The sequence below is a fragment of the Sinohyriopsis cumingii genome, chromosome 15, assembly GCF_028554795.1.
Source record: "Sinohyriopsis cumingii isolate HCF-2022 chromosome 15, ASM2855479v2, whole genome shotgun sequence".
Classification (NCBI taxonomy): domain Eukaryota; kingdom Metazoa; phylum Mollusca; class Bivalvia; order Unionida; family Unionidae; genus Sinohyriopsis; species Sinohyriopsis cumingii.
In genome coordinates, this window is record NC_142975.1 from 103,537,375 (window position 1) to 103,560,970 (window position 23,596).

The window sequence follows — 23,596 nt, forward strand, 5'->3', positions numbered from 1 at the left end:
ATGTATTCTATGTAAATGAAGGTTGGAATGGGCATGACAATGTGTTCTGTGTAAATGAAGATTGGAATGAGCATGACAGTATGTTCTCTGTAAATGAAGGATGGAATGGGCATGACAATGCGTTCAAAGTAAATGAAGGTTGGAATGGGCATGACAATGTGTTCTGTGTAAATGAAGATTGGAATGGGCATGACAGTATGTTCTGTCTAAATGAAGGATGGAATGGGCATGACAATGTGTTCTGTGTAAATGAAGGTTGGAATGGACATGACAATGTGTTCTGTGTAAATGAAGGTTAGAATGGGCATGACAGTATGTTCTGTGTAAATGAAGGTTGGAATGGGCATGACAATGTGTTCTATGTAAATGAAGGTTGGAATGGGCATGACAATGTGTTCTGTGTAAATGAAGATTGAAATGAGCATGACAGTATGTTCTGTGTAAATGAAGATTGGAATGGGCATGACAGTATGTTCTATGTAAATGAAGGCTGGAATGGGCATGACAATGTGTTCTATGTAAATGAAGGTTGGAATGGGCATGACAATGTGTTCTGTGTAAATGAAGGTTGGAATAGGCATGACAATGTGTTCTGTGTAAATGAAGGTTGGAATGGGCATGACAATGTATTCTATGTAAATGAAGGTTGGAATGGGCATGACCATGTGTTCTGTGTAAATGAAGATTGGAATGAGCATGACAGTATGTTCTGTGTAAATGAAGGATGGAATGGGCATGACAGTGTGTTCTATGTAAATGAAGGTTGGAATGGGCATGACAATGTGTTCTGTGTAAAAGAAGATTGGAATGGGCATGACAGTATGTTCTGTCTAAATGAAGGAAGGAATGGGCATGACAATGTGTTCTATGTAAATGAAGGTTGGAATGGACATGACAATGTGTTCTGTGTAAATGAAGGTTACAATGGGCATGACAGTATGTTCTGTGTAAATGAAGGATGGAATGGGCATGACAATGTGTTCTATGTAAATGAAGGTTGGAATGGGCATGACAATGTGTTCTGTGTAAATGAAGATTGGAACGGGCATGACAGTATGTTCTGTGTAAATGAAGGATGGAATGGGCATGACAGTGTGTTCTGTGTAAATGAAGATTGGAATGGGCATCACAGTATGTTCTGTGTAAATGAAGGATGTTCTGTGTAAATGAAGATTGAAACGGGCATGACAGTATGTTCTGTGTAAATGAAGGATGGAATGGGCATGACAATGTGTTATATGTAAATGAAGGTTGGAATGGACATGACAATGTGTTCTATGTAAATGAAGGTTAGAATGGGCATGACAATGTGTTCTATGTAAATGAAGGTTGGAATGGGCATGACAATGTGTTCTAAGTAAATGAAGGTTGGAATCGGCATGACAATGTGTTCTGTGTAAATGAAGATTGGAATGAGCATGACAGTATGTTCTGTGTAAATGAAGGATGGAATGGGCATGACAGTGTGTTCTATGTAAATGAAGGTTGGAATGGGCATGACAATGTGTTCTGTGTAAATGAAGATTGGAATGGGCATGACAGTATGTTCTGTCTAAATGAAGGATGGAATGGGCATGACAATGTGTTATATGTAAATGAAGGTTGGAATGGACATGACAATGTGTTCTATGTAAATGAAGGTTAGAATGGGCATGACAATGTGTTCTATGTAAATGAAGGTTGGAATGGGCATGACAATATGTTCTAAGTAAATGAAGTTTGGAATCGGCATGACAATGTGTTCTGTGTAAATGAAGATTGGAATGGGCATGACAGTATGTTCTGTGTAAATGAAGGATGGAATGAGCATGACAATGTGTTCTATGTAAATGAAGGTTGGAATGGGCATGACAATGTGTTCTGTGTAAATGAAGATTGGAATGTGCATGAGAGTATGTTCTGTGTAAATAAAGATTGGAATGGGCATTACAATATGTTCTATGTAAATGAAGGCTGGAATGGGCATGACAATGTGTTCTATGTAAATGAAGGTTGGAATGGGCATGACAATGTGTTCTGTGTAAATGAAGGTTGGAATGGGCATGACAATGTGTTCTGTGTAAATGAAGGTTGGAATGGGCATGACAATGTATTCTATGTAAATGAAGGTTGGAATCGGCATGACAATGTGTTCTGTGTAAATGAAGGATGGAATGGGCATGACAGTGTGTTCTATGTAAATGAAGGCTGGAATGGGCATGACAATGTGTTCTATGTAAATGAAGGTCGGAATGGGCATGACAATGTGTTCTGTGTAAATGAAGATTGAAATCGGCATGGCAGTATGTTCTGTGTAAATGAAGGCTGGAATGGGCATGACAATGTGTTCTATGTAAATGAAGGTCGGAATGGGCATGACAATGTGTTCTGTGTAAATGAAGATTGGAATGAGCATGACAGTATGTTCTGTGTAAATGAAGGATGGAATGGGCATGACAATGTGTTCTATGTAAATGAAGGTTGGAATGGGCATGACAATGTGTTCTGTGTAAATGAAGATTGGAATGGGTATGACTGTATGTTCTGTGTAAATGAATGATGGAATGGGCATAACAGTGTGTTCTATGTAAATGAAGGTTGGAATGGACATGACAATGTGTTCTGTGCAAATGAAGGTTAGAATGGGCATGACAGTATGTTCTGTGTAAATGAAGGATGGAATGGGCATGACAATGTGTTCCATGTAAATGAAGGTTGGAATGGGCATGACAATGTGTTCTGTGTAAAGGAAGATTGGAATGGGCATGACAGTATGTTCTGTGTAAATGAAGGTTGGAATGGGCATGACAATGTGTTCTATGTAAATGAAGGTTGGAATGGGCATGACAATGTGTTCTGTGTAAATGAAGGTTGGAATGGGCATGACAATGTGTTCTGTGTAAATGAAGGCTGGAATGGGCATGACAATGTTTTCTGTGTAAATGAAGGTTAGAATGGGCATGACAGTGTGTTCTATGTAAATGAAGGTTGGAATGGCCATGACAATGTGTTCTATGTAAATGAAGGCTGGAATGGGCATGACAATGTGTTCTATGTAAATGAAGGTTGGAATGGGCATGACAGTGTGTTCTATGTAAATGAAGGATGGAATGGGCATGACAATGTGTTCTGTGTAAATGAAGGTTGGAATGGGCATGACAATGTGTTCTGTGTAAATGAAGATTGGAATGGGCATGACAGTGTGTTCTATGTAAATGAAGGATGGAATGGGCATGACAATGTGTTCTGTGTAAACGAAGATTGGAATGGGCATTACAATGTGTTCTGTGTAAATGAAGGTTGGAATGGGCATGACAATGTGTTCTGTGTAAATGAAGGATGGAATGGGCATGACAATGTATTCTATGTAAATGAAGGTTGGAATGGGCATGACAATGTGTTCTGTGTAAATGAAGATTGGAATGGGCATGACAGTATGTTCTATGTAAATGAAGGATGGAATGGGCATGACAATGTGTTCTGTGTAAATGAAGATTGGAATGGGCATGACAGTGTGTTCTATGTAAATGAAGGATGGAATGGGCATGACAATGTGTTCTATGTAAATGAAGGTTGGAATGGGCATGACAATGTGTTCTGTGTAAATGAAGATTGGAATGGGCATGACAGTATGTTCTGTGTAAATGAAGGATGGAATGGGAATGACAATGTGTTATATGTAAATGAAGGTTGGAATGGGCATGACAATGTGTTCTGTGTAAATGAAGATTGAAATAAGCAAGACATTATGTTCTGTGTAAATGAAGATTGGAACGGGCATGACAGTATGTTCTATGTAAATGAAGGCTGGAATGGGCATGACAATGTGTTCTATGTAAATGAAGATTGGAATGGGCATGACAATGTGTTCTGTGTAAATGAAGGTTGGAATGGGCATGACAATGTGTTCTGTGTAAATGAAGGTTGGAATGGGCATGACAATGTATTCTATGTAAATGAAGGTTGGAATGGGCATGACAATGTGTTCTGTGTAAATGAAGATTGGAATGGGCATGACAGTATGTTCTGTGTAAATGAAGGATGGAATGAGCATGACAATGTGTTATATGTAAATGAAGGTTGGAATGGGCATGACAATGTGTTCTGTGTAAATGAAGATTGAAATGAGAATGACAGTATGTTCTGTGTAAATGAAGATTGGAACGGGCATGACAGTATGTTCTATGTAAATGAAGGCTGGACTGGGCATGACAATGTGTTCTATGTAAAAGAAGATTGGAATGGGCATGACAATGTGTTCTGTGTAAATGAACTTTGGAATGGGCATGACAATGTGTTCTGTGTAAATGAAGGTTGGAATGGGCATGACAATGTATTCTATGTAAATGAAGGTTGGAATGGGCATGACAATGTGTTCTGTGTAAATGAAGATTGGAATGAGCATGACAGTATGTTCTGTGTAAATGAAGGATGGAATGGGCATGACAATGTGTTCAATGTAAATGAAGGTTGGAATGGGCATGACAATGTGTTCTGTGTAAATGAAGATTGGAATGGGCATGACAGTATGTTCTGTCTAAATGAAGGATGGAATGGGCATGACAATGTGTTCTATGTAAATGAAGGTTGGAATGGACATGACAATATGTTGTGTGTAAATGAAGGTTAGAATGGGCATGACAGTATGTTCTGTGTAAATGAAGGATGGAATGGGCATGACAATGTGTTCTATGTAAATGAAGGTTGGAATGGGCATGACAATGTGTTCTGTGTAAATGAAGATTGAAATGAGCATGACAGTATGTTCTGTGTAAATGAAGATTGGAATGGGCATGACAGTATGTTCTATGTAAATGAAGGCTGGAATGGGCATGACAGTGTGTTCTATGTAAATAAAGGTTGGAATGGGCATGACAGTGTGTTCTATGTAAATGAAGGTTGGAATGGGCATGACAGTTTTTTCTATGTAAATGAAGGTTGGAATGGGCATGACAATGTGTTCTATGTAAGGGAAGGTTGGAATGGGCATGACAGTGTGTTCTATGGAAATGAAGGTTGGAATGGGCATGACAGTGTGTTCTATGTAAATGAAGGTTGGAATGGGCATGATAGTGTGTTCTATGTAAATGAAGGTTGGAATGGAGATGACAATGTGTTCTATGTAAATGAAGGTTAGAATGGGCATGACAATGTGTTCTATGTAAATGAAGGTTGGAGTGGGCATGACAATGTGTTCTTTGTCAATGCAGGTAGGAATGGGCATGAAAACGTATTCTGTGTAAAAGCCGATTGGAATGTCTATGACGTGTTAAATGTAGATGCAGGCTGGAGTGGGCATGACAATGTGTTCTATGTAAATGAAAGATAGAATGGGCATAATAATGTGTTTTGTAAATGAATGTTGGAATGGGCATGACGATGTGTCATATAAATCAAGGTTAAAATGGGCATTACCGTGTGTTTAATGTAAATGAAGGTTAGAATGGGCATGACTGTTCTGTGTAAATGAAGGTTAGAATGGGCATGATAATGTGTTTTGTGTAAATGAAGGTTAGGATGGGCATGATAAAGTGTTTTATGTCAATGCAGATTGTAATGTGCATAACAATGTGTTCTATGTAAATGAAGGTTGGAATGATCATGACAGTGTGTTCTATGTAAATGAAAGTTGGAATGGGCATGACAGTGTGTTCTATGTAAATGAAGGTTGGAATGGGCATGACAGTGTGTTCTATGTAAATGAAGGTTGGAATGGGGATGACAGTGTGTTCTATGTAAATAAAGGTTGGAATGGGCATGACAGTGTGTTCTATGTAAATGAAGGTTGGAATGGGCATGACAGTTTGTTCTATGTAAATGAAGGTTGGAATGGGCATGACAATGTGTTCTATGTAAATGAAGGTTGGAATGGGCATGACAGTGTGTTCTATGTAAATGAAGGTTGGAATGGGCATGACAATGTGTTCTATGTAAATGAAGGTTGGAATGGAGATGACAATGTGTTCTATGTAAATGAAGGTTGGAATGGGTATGACAATGTGTTCTATGTAAATGAAGGTTGGAATGGGCATGACAGTGTATTCTATGTAAATGAAGGTTGGATTGGGCATGACAGTGTGTTCTATGTAAATGAAGGTTGGAATGGATATGACAATGTGTTCTATGTAAATGAAGTTTGGAATGGATATGACAATGTGTTCTATGTAAATGACGGTTCGAATGGGCATGACAATGTGTTCTATGTGAATAATGGTTTGAATGGGCATGACAATGTGTTCTATGTAAATAAACGTTGGAATGGGCATGACAATGTGTTCTATGTAAATGAAGGTTGGAATGGGCATGACAATGTGTTCTATGTAAATGGAGGTTGGAATGGACATGACAATGTGTTCTATGTAAATGAAGGTTGGAATGGGCATGACAGTGAGTTCTATGTAAATAAAGGCTGGAATGGGAATGTCAGTGGGTTCTATGTAAATGAAGGTTGGAATGGACATGACAATGTGTTCCATGTAAATGAAGGTTGGAATGGGCATGCCAGTGTTTTCTATGTAAATCAAGGTTGGAATGGGCATGACACTGTGTAAATGAAGGTTGGAATTTGCATGACAGTGTGTTCTATGTAAATGAAGGTTGGATTGGGCATGACAGTGTTTTCTATGTAAATGAAGGTTGGAATGGGCATGACAATGTGTTCCATGTAAATGAAGATTGGAATGGGCATGACAATGTGTTCCATGTAAATGAACCATGGAATGGGCATAACAGTGTATTATATGTAAATGAAGGTTGGAATGGGCATGACAATGTGTTAAATGTAAACGAAGGCTGGAATGGGCATGACAATGTGTTCTATATAAATGAAGGTTGGAATGGGCATGACAGTATGTTCTATGTAAATGAAGGTTGGAATGGGCATGACAATGTTTTCTATGTAAATGAAGGTTGGAATGGGCATGACGCTGTGTAAATGAAGGTTGGAATGGGCATGACAGTGTGTTCTATGTAAATGAAGGTTGGAATGGGCATGACAGTGTGTTCTATGTAAATGAAGGTTGGAATGGCCATGACAGTGTTTTCTATGTAAAGGAAGGTTGGAATGGGCATGACACTGTGTAAATGAAGGTTGGAATGGGCATGACAGTGTGTTCTATGTAAATGAAGGTTGGAATGGGCATGACAGTGTTTTCTATGTAAATGAAGGTTGGAATGGGCATGACATTGTGTTCCATGTAAATGAAGGTTGGAATGGGCATAACAATGTGTTCCATGTATATGAAGGTTGGAATGGGCATGACAGTGTTTTCTATGTAAACGAAGGTTGGAATGGACATGACAGTGTGTTCTATGTAAATGAAGGTAGGAATGGGCATGACAATGTGTTCTATGTAAATGAAGGTTGGAATGGACATGACAATGTGTTCCATGTTAATGAAGGTTGGAATGGGCATGACAGTGTTTTCTATGTAAATGAAGGTTGGAATGGGCATGACAATGTGTTCTATGTAAATGAAGATTGGAATGAGCATGGCAATGTGTTCTATGTTAATGAAGGTTGGAATGGACATGACAATGTTTTCTATGTAAATGAAGGTTGGAATGGGCATGACAATGTCTTCTATGTAAATGACGGTTGGAATGGTGATGACAATGTGTTCTCTGTAAATGAACATTGGAATGGGAATGACAATGGGTTCTATGTAAATGAAGGTTGGAATGGGCATGACAATTTCTTCTATATAAATGAAGGTTGGAATGGAAATGATAATGTGTTCTATGTAAATGAAGGTTGGAATGGGGATGACAATGTGTTCTAAGTAAATGAAGGCTGGAATGGGCATGACAATGTGTTCTATGTAAATAAACGTTGGAATGGGCATGACAATGTGTTCTATGGAAATGAAGGTTGGAATGTGCATGACAATGTGTTCTATGTAAATGGAGGTTGGAATGGACATGACAATGTGTTCTATGTAAATGAAGGTTGGAATGGGCATGACAGTGTTTTCCATGTAAATGAAGGTTGGAATGGGCATGACAATGTGTTCTATGTAAATGAAGGTTGGAATGGGCATGACAATGTGTTCTATGTAAATGAAGGTTGGAATGGGCATGACAGTGTGTTCTATGTAAATAAAGGTTGGAATGGGCATGACAATGGGTTCTATGTAAATGAAGGTTGGAATGGACATGACAATGTGTTCCATGTAAATGAAGGTTGGAATGGGCATGCCAGTGTTTTCTATGTAAATGAAGGTTGGAATGGGCATGACACTGTGTAAATGAAGGTTGGAATGGGCATGACAGTGTGTTCTATGTAAATGAAGGTTGGATTAGGCATGACAGTGTTTTCTATGTAAATGAAGGTTGGAATGGGCATGACAATGTGTTCCATGTAAATGAAGATTGGAATGGGCATGACAATGTGTTCCATGTAAATGAAGCATGGAATGGGCATAACAGTGTATTATATGTAAATGAAGGTTGGAATGGGCATGACAATGTGTTAAATGTAAACGAAGGTTGGAATGGGCATGACAATGTGTTCTATATAAATGAAGGTTGGAATGGGCATGACAGTATGTTCTATGTAAATGAAAGTTGGAATGGGCATGACAATGTTTTCTATGTAAATGAAGGTTGGAATGGGCATGACGCTGTGTAAATGAAGGTTGGAATGGGCATGACAGTGTGTTCTATGTAAATGAAGGTTGGAATGGGCATGACAGTGTGTTCTATGTAAATGAAGGTTGGAATGGCCATGACAGTGTTTTCTATGTAAAGGAAGGTTGGAATGGGCATGACACTGTGTAAATGAAGGTTGGAATGGGCATGACAGTGTGTTCTATGTAAATGAAGGTTGGAATGGGCATGACAATGTGTTCTATGTAAATAAAGGTTGGAATCGACATGACTATGTGTTTTATGTAAATGAAGGTTGGAATGGGCATGACAATGTGTTCTATGTAAATGAAGGTTGGAATGGGTATGACAGTGTGTTCTATGTAAATGAAGGTTAGAATGGGCATGACAATGTGTTCTATGTAAATGAAGTTTGGAATTTGCATGACAATGGGCTCCATGTAAATGAAGTTTGCAATGGACATGACACTGTGTTCTATGTAAATGAAGGTTGGAATGCTCATGACACTGTGTTCTATGTAAATGAAGGTTGCAATGGACATGACAATGTGTTCTATGTAATTGAAGGTTGGAACGGGCATGACAATGTGTTCCATGTTAATGAAGGTTGGAATGGGCATGACAGTGTTTTCTATGTAAATGAAGGTTGGAATGGGCATGACAATGTGTTCTATGTAGATGAAGGTTGGAATGGGCATGACAGTGTGTTCTATGTAAATGAAGGTTGGAATGGGCATGACAATGTGTTCTATGTAAATGAAGGTTGGAATGGGCATGACAGTGTGTTCTATGTAAATAAATGTTGGAATGGGCATGACAGTGTGTTCTATGTAAATGAAGGTTGGAATGGGCATGACAGTTTGTTCTATGTAAATGAAGGTTGGAATGGGCATGACAATGTGTTCTTTGTAAATGAAGGTTGGAATGGGCATGACAGTGTGTTCTATGTAAATGAAGGTTGGAATTTGCATGACAGTGTGTTCTATGTAAATGAAGGTTGGAATGTGCATGACAGTGTCTTCTATGTAAATGAAGTTTGGAATGGATATGACAATGTGTTCTATGTAAATGAAGGTTCGAATGGGCATGACAATGTGTTCTATGTAAATAAAGGTTGGAATGGACATGACTATGTGTTCTATGTAAATGAAGGTTGGAATGGGCATGACAATGTGTTCTATGTAAATGAAGGTTGGAATGGGCATGACAGTGTGTTCTATGTAAATGAAGGTTAGAATGGGCATGACAATGTGTTCTATGTAAATGAAGGTTGGAATTTGCATGACAATGGGCTCCATGTAAATGAAGTTTGCAATGGACATGACACTGTGTTCTATGTAAATGAAGGTTGGAATGCTCATGACACTGTGTTCTATGTAAATGAAGGTTGCAATGGACATGACATTGTGTTCTATGTAAATGATGGTTGGAACGGGCATGACAGTGTGTTCTATGTAAATGAAGGTTGGAACGGGCATGACAGTGTGTTCTATGTAAATGAAGGTTGGAATGGGCATGACAATGTGTTCTATGTAAATGAAGGTTAGAATGGGCATGACAATGTCTTCTATGTAAATGCAGGTTGGAATTTGCATGACAATGGGCTCCATGTAAATGAAGGTTGCAATGGACATGACAATGTGTTCTATGTAAATGAAGGTTGCAAGGGGCCTGACGATGTGTTCTATGTAAATGAAGGTTGGAATGGGCATGACAATGTGTTCTATGTAAATGAAGGTTGTTGTGGGCATGACAATGTGTTCTTTGTGAATGCAGGTAGGAATGGGCATGAAAACGTATTCTGTGTAAAAGCCGATTGGAATGTCTATGACGTGTTCTATGTAGATGCAGGCTGGAGTGGGCATGACAATGTGTTCTATGTAAATGAAAGATAGCATGGGCATAATAATGTGTTGTGTAAATGAATGTTGGAATGGGCATGACCATGTGTCATATAAATCAAGGTTAAAATGGGCATTACAGTGTGTTTCATGTAAATGAAGGTTAGAATGGGCATGACTGTTCTGTGTAAATGAAGGTTAGAATGGGAATGATAATGTGTTTTGTGTAAATGAAGGTTAGGATGGGCATGATAAAGTGTTTTATGTCAATGCAGATTGTAATGTGCATAACAATGTGTTCTATGTAAATGAAGGTTGGAATGGGCATGACAGTGTGTTCTATGTAAATGAAGGTTGGAATGGGCATGACAGTGTGTTCTATGTAAATGAAGGTTGGAATGGGCATGACAGTGTGTTCTATGTAAATGAAGGTTGGAATGGGCATGACAGTGTGTTCTATGTAAATAAAGGTTGGAATGGGCATGACAATGGGTTCTATGTAAATGAAGGTTGGAATGGGCATGACAATGTCTTCTATATAAATGAAGGTTGGAATGGAAATGATAATGTGTTCTATGTAAATGAAGGTTGGAATGGGGATGAAAATGTGTTCTAAGTAAATGAAGGTTGGAATGGGCATGACAATGTGTTCTATGTAAATAAACGTTGGAATGGGCATGACAATGTGTTCTATGTAAATGAAGGTTGGAATGGGCATGACAATGTGTTCTATGTAAATGGAGGTTGGAATGGACATGACAATGTGTTCTATGTAAATGAAGGTTTGAATGGGCATGACAGTGTTTTCCATGTAAATGAAGGATGGAGTTGACATGACAATGTGTTCTATGTAAAAGAAGGTTGGAATGGGCATAACAATGTGTTCTATGTAAATGAAGGTTGGAATGGGCATGACAGTGTGTTCTATGTAAATAAAGGTTGGAATGGGCATGACAATGGGTTCTATGTAAATGAAGGTTGGAATGGACATGACAATGTGTTCCATGTAAATGAAGGTTGGAATGGGCATGCCAGTGTTTTCTATGTAAATGAAGGTTGGAATGGGCATGACACTGTGTAAATGAAGGTTGGAATGGGCATGACAGTGTGTTCTATGTAAATGAAGGTTGGATTGGGCATGACAGTGATTTCTATGTAAATGAAGGTTGGAATGGGCATGACAATGTGTTCCATGTAAATGAAGATTGGAATGGGCATGACAATGTGTTCCATGTAAATGAAGCATGGAATGGGCATAACAGTGTATTATATGTAAATGAAGGTTGGAATGGGCATGACAATGTGTTAAATGTAAACGAAGGTTGGAATGGGCATGACAATGTGTTCTATATAAATGAAGGTTGAATGGGCATGACAGTATGTTCTATGTAAATGAAAGTTGGAATGGGCATGACAATGTTTTCTATGTAAATGAAGGTTGGAATGGGCATGACGCTGTGTAAATGAAGGTTGGAATGGGCATGACAGTGTGTTCTATGTAAATGAAGGTTGGAATGGGCATGACAATGTGTTCTATGTAAATAAAGGTTGGAATCGACATGACTATGTGTTCTGTGTAAATGAAGGTTGGAATGGGCATGACAATGTGTTCTATGTAAATGAAGTTTGGAATGGGCATGACAGTGTGTTCTATGTAAATGAAGGTTAGAATGGGCATGACAATGTGTTCTATGTAAATGAAGTTTGGAATTTGCATGACAATGGGCTCCATGTAAATGAAGTTTGCAATGGACATGACACTGTGTTCTATGTAAATGAAGGTTGGAATGCTCATGACACTGTGTTCTATGTAAATGAAGGTTGCAATGGACATGACATTGTGTTCTATGTAAATGAAGGTTGGAACGGGCATGACAGTGTGTTCTATGTAAATGAAGGTTGGAACGGGCATGACAGTGTGTTCTATGTAAATGAAGGTTGGAATGGGCATGACAATGTGTTCTATGTAAATGAAGGTTGGAATGGGCATGACAATGTGTTCTATGTAAATGAAGGTTAGAATGGGCATGACAATGTCTTCTATGTAAATGCAAGTTGGAATTTGCATGACAATGGGCTCCATGTAATTGAAGGTTGCAATGGACATGAGAATGTGTTCTATGTAAATGAAGGTTGCAAGGGTCCTGACAATGTGTTCTATGTAAATGAAGGTTAGAATGGGCATGACAATGTGTTCTATGTAAATGAAGGTTGGAGTGGGCATGACAATGTGTTCTTTGTCAATGCAGGTAGGAATGGGCATGAAAACGTATTCTGTGTAAAAGCCAATTGGAATGTCTATGACGTGTTCTATATAGATGCAGGCTGGAGTGGGCATGACAATGTGTTCTATGTAAATGAAAGATAGAATGGGCATAATAATGTGTTGTGTAAATGAATGTTGGAATGGGCATGACCATGTGTCATATAAATCAAGGTTAAAATGGGCATTACAGTGTGTTTCATGTAAATGAAGGTTAGAATGGGCATGACTGTTCTGTGTAAATGAAGGTTAGAATGGGCATGATAATGTGTTTTGTGTAAATGAAGGTTAGGATGGGCATGATAAAGTGTTTTATGTCAATGCAGATTGTAATGTGCATAACAATGTGTTCTATGTAAATGAAGGTTGGAATGGGCATGACAGTGTGTTCTATGTAAATGACTATGTAAATGAAGGTTGGAATGGGCATGACAGTGTGTTCTATGTAAATGAAGGTTGGAATGGGCATGACAGTGTGTTCTATGTAAATGAAGGTTGGAATGGGCATGACAGTGTGTTCTATGTAAATAAAGCTTGGAATGGGCATGACAGTGTGTTCTATGTAAATGAAGGTTGGAATGGGCATGACAGTTTTTTCTATGTAAATGAAGGTTGGAATGGGCATGACAATGTGTTCTATGTAAATGAAGGTTGGAATGGGCATGACAGTGTGTTCTATGTAAATGAAGGTTGGAATGGGCATGACAGTGTGTTCTATGTAAATGAAGGTTGGAATGGGCATGATAGTGTGTTCTATGTAAATGAAGGTTGGAATGGAGATGACAATGTGTTCTATGTAAATGAAGGTTAGAATGGGCATGACAATGTCTTCTATGTAAATGCAGGTTGGAATTTGCATGACAATGGGCTCCATGTAAATGAAGGTTGCAATGGACATGACAATGTGTTCTATGTAAATGAAGGTTGGAATGGGCATGACAGTTTGTTCTATGTAAATGAAGGTTGGAATGGGCATGACAATGTGTTCTATGTAAATGAAGGTTGGAATGGGCATGACAGTTTGTTCTATGTAAATGAAGGTTGGAATGGGCATGACAGTGTGTTCTATGTAAATGAAGGTTGGAATGGGCATGATAGTGTGTTCTATGTAAATGAAGGTTGGAATGGAGATGACAATGTGTTCTATGTAAATGAAGGTTGGAATGGGCATGACAATGTGTTCTATGTAAATGAAGGTTGGAATGGGCATGACAGTGTATTCTATGTAAATGAAGGTTGGATTGGGCATGACAGTGTGTTCTATGTAAATGAAGGTTGGAATGGATATGACAATGTGTTCTATGTAAATGAAGTTTGGAATGGATATGACAATGTGTTCTATGTAAATGAAGGTTCGAATGGGCATGACAATGTGTTCTATGTGAATAAAGGTTGGAATGGGCATGACAATGTGTTCTATGTAAATAAACGTTGGAATGGGCATGACAATGTGTTCTATGTAAATGAAGGTTGGAATGTGCATGACAATGTGTTCTATGTAAATGGAGGTTGGAATGGACATGACAATGTGTTCTATGTAAATGAAGGTTGGAATGGGCATGACAGTGTTTTCCATGTAAATGAAGGTTGGAATGGGCATGACAATGTGTTCTATGTAAATGAAGGTTGGAATGGGCATGACAGTGTGTTCTATGTAAATAAAGGTTGGAATGGGCATGACAATGGGTTCTATGTAAATGAAGGTTGGAATGGACATGACAATGTGTTCCATGTAAATGAAGGTTGGAATGGGCATGCCAGTGTTTTCTATGTAAATGAAGGTTGGAATGGGCATGACACTGTGTAAATGAAGGTTGGAATGGGGATGACAGTGTGTTCTATGTAAATGAAGGTTGGATTGGGCATGACAGTGTTTTCTATGTAAATGAAGGTTGGAATGGGCATGACAATGTGTTCCATGTAAATGAAGATTGGAATGGGCATGACAATGTGTTCCATGTAAAAGAAGCATGGAATGGGCATAACAGTGTATTATATGTAAATGAAGGTTGGAATGGGCATCACAATGTGTTAAATGTAAACGAAGGTTGGAATGGGCATGACAATGTGTTCTATGTAAATGAAGGTTGGAGTGGGGATGACAATGTGTTCTATGTAAATAAAGGTTGGAATGGGCATGACAATGGGTTCTATGTAAATGAAGGTTGTAATGGACATGACAATGTGTTCTATGTAAATGAAGGTTGGAATGGGGATGCCAGTGTTTTCTATGTAAATGAAGGTTGGAATGGGCATGACAGTGTGTTCTATGTAAATGAAGGTAGGAATGGGCATGACAATGTGTTCTATGTAAATGAAGGTTGGAATGGGCATGACGATGTGTTCTGTGTAAATGAAGATTGGAATGGGCATGACAATGTGTTCTATGTAAATGAAGGTTGGAATGGGCATGACAATGTGTTCTATGTAAATGAAGGTAGGAATGGGCATGACAGTGTGTTATATGTAAATGAAGGTTGGAATGGACATGATAATGTGTTCCATGTAAATGAAGGTTGGAATGGGCATGACAGTGTGTTCTATGTAAATGAAGGTTCGGATCGGCATGACAATGTGTTCCATGTAAATGAAGGTTGGAATGGGCATGAGAATGTGTTCTACGTAAATGAAGGTTGGAATGGGCATGACAATGTGTTCCATGTAAATGAAGGTTGGAATGGGCATGACAATGTGTTCCATGTAAATGAAGGTTGGAATGGGCATGACAATGTGTTCCATGTAAATCAAGGTTGGAATGGGCATGACAGTGTTTTCTATGTAAGTGAAGGTTGGAATGGGCATGACAATGTGTTCTATGTAAATGAAGATTCAAATGGGCATGACAATGTGTTCCATGTACATGAAGGTAGGAATGGGCATGACAGTGTGTTCTATGTAAATGAAGTTTGGAATGGGCATGACAATGTGTTCCATGTAAATGAAGGTAGGAATGGGCATGACAATGTGTTCCATGTAAATGAAGGTTGGAATGGGCATGACAATGTGTTCCATGTAAATGAAGGTTGGAATGGGCATGACAATGTGTTCTATGTAAATGAAGGTTGGAATGGGCATGACAATGTGTTCTATGTAAATGAAGGTTGGAATGGGCATGACAGTGTTTTCCATGTAAATGAAGGTTGGAATGGGCATGACAATGTGTTCTATGTAAATGAAGGTTGGAATGGGCATGACAATGTGTTCTATGTAAATGAAGGTTGGAATGGGCATGACAGTGTGGTCTATGTAAATGAAGGTTGGAATGGGCATGACAGTGTTTTCCATGTAAATGAAGGTTGGAATGGGCATGACAATGTGTTCTATGTAAATGAAGGTTGGATTGGGCATGACAGTGTTTTCTATGTAAATGAAGGTTGGAATGGGCATGACAATGTGTTAAATGTAAACGAAGGTTGGAATGGGCATGACAATGTGTTCTATATAAATGAAGGTTGGAATGGGCATGACAGTATGTTCTATGTAAATGAAGATTGGAATGGGCATGACAATGTTTTCTATGTAAATGAAGGTTGGAATGGGCATGACGCTGTGTAAATGAAGGTTGGAATGGTCATGACAGTGTGTTCTATGTAAATGAAGGTTGGAATGGGCATGACAGTGTGTTCTATGTAAATGAAGGTTGGAATCGGCATGACAATGTGTTCCATGTAAATGAAGGTTGGAATGGGCATGACAATGTGTTCTACGTAAATGAAGGTTGGAATGGGCATGACAGTGTGTTCCATGTAAATGAAGGTTGGAATGGGCATGACAATGTGTTCCATGTAAATGAAGGTTGGAATGGGCATGACAATGTGTTCCATGTAAATGAAGGTTGGAATGGGCATGACAATGTGTTCCATGTAAATGAAGGTTGGAATGGGCATGACAATGTGTTCCATGTAAATGAAGGTTGGAATGGGCATGACAGTGTTTTCTATGTAAGTGAAGGTTGGAATGGGCATGACAATGTGTTCTATGTAAATGAAGATTCAAATGGGCATGACAATGTGTTCCATGTACATGAAGGTAGGAATGGGCATGACAGTGTGTTCTATGTAAATGAAGTTTGGAATGGGCATGACAATGTGTTCCATGTAAATGAAGGTAGGAATGGGCATGACAATGTGTTCCATGTAAATGAAGGTTGGAATGGGCATGACAATGTGTTCCATGTAAATGAAGGTTGGAATGGGCATGACAATGTGTTCTATGTAAATGAAGGTTGGAATGGGCATGACAATGTGTTCTATGTAAATGAAGGTTGGAATGGGCATGACAGTGTTTTCCATGTAAATGAAGGTTGGAATGGGCATGACAATGTGTTCTATGTAAATGAAGGTTGGAATGGGCATGACAATGTGTTCTGTGTAAATGAAGGTTGGAATGGGCATGACAGTGTGTTCTATGTAAATGAAGGTTGGAATGGGCATGACAGTGTTTTCCATGTAAATGAAGGTTGGAATGGGCATGACAATGTGTTCTATGTAAATGAAGGTTGGATTGGGCATGACAGTGTTTTCTATGTAAATGAAGGTTGGAATGGGCATGACAATGTGTTAAATGTAAACGAAGGTTGGAATGGGCATGACAATGTGTTCTATATAAATGAAGGTTGGAATGGGCATGACAGTATGTTCTATGTAAATGAAGATTGGAATGGGCATGACAATGTTTTCTATGTAAATGAAGGTTGGAATGGGCATGACGCTGTGTAAATGAAGGTTGGAATGGTCATGACAGTGTGTTCTATGTAAATGAAGGTTGGAATGGGCATGACAGTGTGTTCTATGTAAATGAAGGTTGGAATCGGCATGACAATGTGTTCCATGTAAATGAAGGTTGGAATGGGCATGACAATGTGTTCCATGTAAATGAAGGTTGGAATGTGCATGACAGTGTTTTCTATGTAAGTGAAGGTTGGAATGGGCATGACAATGTGTTCTATGTAAATGAAGATTCAAATGGGCATGACAATGTGTTCCATGTAAATGAAGGTAGGAATGGGCATGACAGTGTGTTCTATGTAAATGAAGTTTGGAATGGGCATGACAATGTGTTCCATGTAAATGAAGGTAGGAATGGGCATGACAATGTGTTCCATGTAAATGAAGGTTGGAATGGGCTTGACAATGTGTTCCATGTAAATGAAGGTTGGAATGGGCATAACAGTGTTTTCTATGTAAATGAAGGTTGCAATGGGCATGACAATGTGTTCTATGTAATTGAAGATTGGAATGGGCATGACAATGTGTTCTATGTAAATCAAGGTTGGAATGGACATGACAATGTGTTCTATGTAATTGCCGGTTGGAATAGGCATGACAATGTGTTCTGTGTAAATGAAGGTTGGAGTTTACATGACAATGTGTTCTTTGTAAATGAAGGTTGGAATGGGCATGACAATGTGTTCTATGTAAATGGAAGTTGGAATGGACATGACAATGTGTTCTATGTAAATGAAGGTTGGAATGGGCATGACAGTGTTTTCCATGTAAATGAAGGTTGGAATGGGCTTGACAATGTGTTCTATGTAAATGAAGGTTGGAGTGGGGATGACAATGTGTTCTATGTAAATGAAGGTTGGAATGATCTTGACAGTGTGTTCTATGTAAATGAAGGTTGGAATGGGCATGACAATGGGTTCTATGTAAATGAAGGTTGTAATGGACATGACAATGTGTTCTATGTAAATGAAGGTTGGAATGGGGATGCCAGTGTTTTCTATGTAAATGAAGGTTGGAATGGGCATGACAGTGTGTTCTATGTAAATGAAGGTAGGAATGGGCATGACAATGTGTTCTATGTAAATGAAGGTTGGAATGGGCATGACGATGTGTTCTGTGTAAATGAAGATTGGAATGGGCATGACAATGTGTTCTATGTAAATGAAGGTTGGAATGGGCATGACAATGTGTTCTATGTAAATGAAGGTAGGAATGGGCATGACAGTGTGTTATATGTAAATGAAGGTTGGAATGGACATGACAATGTGTTCCATGTAAATGAAGGTTGGAATGGGCATGACAGTGTGTTCTATGTAAATGAAGGTTGGAATCGGCATGACAATGTGTTCCATGTAATTGAAGGTTGGAATGGGCATGAGAATGTGTTCTACGTAAATGAAGGTTGGAATGGGCATGACAATGTGTTCCATGTAAATGAAGGTTGGAATGGGCATGACAATGTGTTCCATGTAAATGAAGGTTGGAATGGGCATGACAATGTGTTCCATGTAAATGAAGGTTGGAATGGGCATGACAGTGTTTTCTATGTAAGTGAAGGTTGGAATGGGCATGACAATGTGTTCTATGTAAATGAAGATTCAAATGGGCATGACAATGTGTTCCATGTAAATGAAAGTAGGAATGGGCATGACAGTGTGTTCTATGTAAATGAAGTTTGGAATGGGCATGAGAATGTGTTCCATGTAAATGAAGGTAGGAATGGGCATGACAATGTGTTCCATGTAAATGAAGGTTGGAATGGGCATGACAATGTGTTCCATGTAAATGAAGGTTGGAATGGGCATGACAATGTGTTCTATGTAAATGAAGGTTGGAATGGGCATGACAATGTGTTCTATGTAAATGAAGGTTGGAATGGGCATGACAGTGTTTTCCATGTAAATGAAGGTTGGAATGGGCATGACAATGTGTTCTATGTAAATGAAGGTTGGAATGGGCATTACAATGTGTTCCATGTAAATGAAGGTTGGAATGGGCATGACAATGTGTTCTATGTAAATGAAGGTTGGAATGGGCATGACAATGTGTTCTATGTAAATGAAGGTTGGAATGGGCATGACAGTGTTTTCCATGTAAATGAAGGTTGGAATGGGCATGACAATGTGTTCTATGTAAATGAAGGTTGGAATGGGCATGACAATGTGTTCTATGTAAATGAAGGTTGGAATGGGCATGACAGTGTGTTCTATGTAAATGAAGGTTGGAATGGGCATGACAATGGGTTCTATGTAAATGAAGGTTGGAATGGACATGACAATGTGTTCTATGCAAATGAAGGTTGGAATGGGCATGACAGTGTTTTCTATGTAAATGAAGGTTGGAATGGGCATGACAGTTTGTTCTATGTAAATGAAGGTTGGAATGGGCATGACAATGGGTTCTATGTAAATGAAGATTGGAATCGGCATGACAATGTTTTCCATGTAAATGAAATTTGGAATGGACATGACAATGTGTTCTATGTAAATCAAGGTAGGAATGGGCATGACAATGTGTTCTATGTAAATGAAGGGTGGAATGGGCATAACAATGTGTTCTATGTAAATGAAGGTTGGAATGGGCATGACAGTGTTTTCTATGTAAATGAAGGTTGGAATGGGCATGACAGTGTGTTCTATGTAAATGAAGGTAGGAATGGGCATGACAGTGTTCTATGTAAATGAAGGTTGGAATCGGCATGACAATGTGTTCCATGTAAATGAAGGTTGGAATGGGCATGACAGTGTGTTCCATGTAAATGAAGGTTGGAATGGTCATGACAATGTGTTCCATGTAAATGAAGGTAGGAATTGGCATGACAGTGTGTTCTATGTAAATGAATGTTGGAATGGGCATCACAATGTATTCCATGTAAATTAAGGTTGGAATGGGTATGACAATGTGTTCCATGTAAATGAAGGTTGGAATGGGCATGACAATGTGTTCCATGTAAATGAAGGTTGGAAAGGTCATGACAGTGTTTTCTATGTAAATGAAGGTTGGAATGGGCATGACAGTATGTTCTATGTAAATGAAGGCTGGAATGGGCATGACAATGTGTTCTATGTAAATGAAGGTTGGAATGGGCATGACAATGTGTTACGTAAAGGATGGTTGGGATGGGCATGACAATGTGTTCGATGTAAATGAAGGTTCATGCAATTAAACTATCGTCTTTTACTTCTCATTTCCACTTTTTAACTTGTAGTTTCAATACACTGAAATATCAGACTGTGATACAATGTAGTGTTTTAATTATTTTATGATGCTGTATTTTGCACTTTTCATTTTTTCCCAGATATCATATTGGAAGAGAATAGAAATCCCAATATAAGGTACAGGCACATGATGTCAATATTGAATGAATCGTGATAATTGATTTTTACATGTTTATAATGGTTATCTACATGTACATTATTGACAAATAAAACAGATCAAATTTCCAATCAAGAAATCAATTAAGCAGTTTAATTTAACTTTATTTAATGTTGTCTTTAAATCTAGACGTATGCTTAAGCCACTGGAGTGTAATCACTGACATGAAAGACGTAATCAGTTGCTGAACCTATTTTTAACAAAATGTATGTACAAGTAGTGATCATTTTATTACAAATAGATAGTTGAATACTTCTTTTTAAAAATTCATTTCCAGCAGTGTTTATATATTAGTAATTATTCCAATTTCTAATTTTAGGCATCCAGAAAATGATTCCTATGAAAAATTGCACCTGTATACAAACAATGACATCCAGATGTATAGCTCGCTGAAGATCCCTGAAACATCCAAAGGTAACTTCATTCGAAATGTATTTAAATTTGTTTAACTGTACTACCACAGAAATAAAAATTACTAGATCATATTAATATAATTATGTAATCTGTTTTCTGATTGCCTCCTGTAGACCTAAGGTATATAGTAACTCACAGATGACATGCATTCTTAATTATCTACATATTGGTCATTTTTTGTCAGTCTGTCCTACTATATAGTTTTCTGTTTCCCTTTAAGTTAAACATTTCATGGAAGTTGATCTAATATTCATTTCATTTGGGCTGAACATCTGATTTGTATGGCAGAGTACAATTTTGTGTTCATCTGTTTCACTAAATTTATATGTGGTAACTATGTTCATGTATACAATGTTATTTTAATCAGAAGTATTCGGAAACACTTTTGTCCCAGCTGCATATCTAGGAATAATGTCTGCATTAGTAAGATGAATTTTTGCTTCCATCACCATGGTACATTTCCTTGTTGAGTCATATTTTTGGCAGTTCAATATTCCATACTTTGAGAAAACTAAAATGAATGGTTCCTAAAGCCTGATGTAGACATCTTCAATGTCAGATTTATACTTTAGTGCTTTATGATGCTTAATATAACATCAATGTCCAATTCATACCTTAGGGGTTTCTAAAGCTCAATTTAGCAATCATCAATGTCAAATTCCTTGTTGTTATCAAAACAGCAACTTGCTGGACCAGTGTTAAGTAGAAATTACTCCTTTAATTTACACAGGGGCAAATTGTGGGCCCCAGGTGACCGAGTGGTCTAAAGAACTCAGTTATGGATCACTGCCTTGTAACCTCTGTTTGTGTGGGTTCGATTCTTGGGTTTGACCAATGTGGGTACATGAGAAAGCTTGCCAGTAACCTCCCATGGGTCAGTGTTTCTTTCTGAGGTTTCCCTGGGTTCCTCCACCAGTTATACTGGCCACCATGTATGGCCTATCATATGCTGAAAAATGGCATTAAACCCCACAATAATGCAGGCAAATTAATATTGAATGCTAATATATCTTCAGAGTTAAGCAAAATAGCTTAATGTATTCAAACATAATTTTTCTCCATTTTAAAGTGGAAATCCCTTTTCTCCTCACTTGAATCAGATTTTTTTATATAGTCCATTTTTTTATATCATCTCGAATCCAGTTTTTTTAAAATGGTCTGTCCACTCTCATTCCACAACAACCCTTGTAAATTATTTGTTCCATACATTGGTTAGCATACGACTCTTGTAAAGATTATTCTGATTGGTCAAGGGTTTAAATTCATCCAATGAATCTTCTTGTAATGGAAACTGATGGCAATGGAAAGAAAAAGCATGCTTGCAAAACATGGAGTTGTTGAGAGAGACCCCGACACAGAAAGTTTAGATAAAATTTTAAAAACCTGATGGAAATGGGAATGGCTGGAGAGAAAAGTTGACGGAAATTTAGTTGGTCAGTTTATAAGAAAACTAAACACTAGAGGGCTGGCATTTTGTGGCCTCTGCAATAAAGATGGGAATTACAGTAATCAACGGTGGAAGAGTTTGGAACAGCACCTACAAAAGAAGCTTCATTTGTAAAAATTGATGCTCAGAAGACATCTGGAAAAGGTGCAGTTAATTATTAATTACTATAAGAAGAAAGATTTCTTGCATGAGAGAACAGATGTAGCCCCTTGTCAGAATATGTGCACTGCTTGTTGCCAATACAAGCAACAGCTTGAAAGGGAAAAGGCTCTCATTGAGAAGTAAAATAAACGATTGCGCATTGAGCCAAAAAGGTCAGTGGTGACAAAAAGGTAGGCTAAAGAAATCTTTGCCAAAGCTGCAAAAACAGCTCGACTGGCATATCAACAGGTTGTGTCCAATGGAGAAAAAGACAAGTGAATGTATGGGACTATTTGTATATAGTTGATTTACTTGGGTGTTTATTTTACAGATTTGTTATGAAAAGAGAGAAGTATAATATATTTGCTGGAAAAACTGAGAAATTATTGTGACTTAATTATGATGTGAACACTGACACGCACATGAAATAACTTCAGCATCAATAGTATTGGAGAACAAATTTATGTGACTATAAATATTGTGAAATTATTCAAGTCAAGTTGAATATTTTTGGCAAGTTTATTAGTTTTTCAGATGATTATTTTGGTTTATTTTATGAGCAAAAATTGCACTAGAAGGAGTTTTTTATGAGTGTTAAATGTGTTTTTGGCAGGGGGCCTTTGGCCACCTGGACCCCCAAATCAGGGGCGCTGCCCCTCACGACCCCGTTGGATGAAGACCCCAAAGCCCCCTTAACATTTTTTCAGCTTTTTTATGGAAGACCAATATCATGTCTGTGTATTTGTGTGCCTCTTTGTTATATTTTTATGAGGTTTATCACTATTTATTATTATTTAGTAAT

General features: G+C 38.1%; 1 protein-coding gene across 2 annotated transcripts in view; it reads left to right on the forward strand.

Annotated features, from left to right (window-relative positions):
- LOC149782402 (immunoglobulin superfamily member 10-like) overlaps window positions 1–23,596 on the forward strand; it is a 100,223-nt gene that overhangs the window by 74,342 nt on the left and 2,285 nt on the right. For both annotated transcript variants that reach the window (XM_089933784.1, XM_089933785.1), the window contains one exon: window positions 21,112–21,206. In XM_089933784.1, the coding sequence (XP_089789910.1) occupies window positions 21,112–21,185 (74 nt within the window). In that variant the 3' untranslated portion in view covers window positions 21,186–21,206. The remainder of the gene's footprint in view (window positions 1–21,111; window positions 21,207–23,596) is intronic.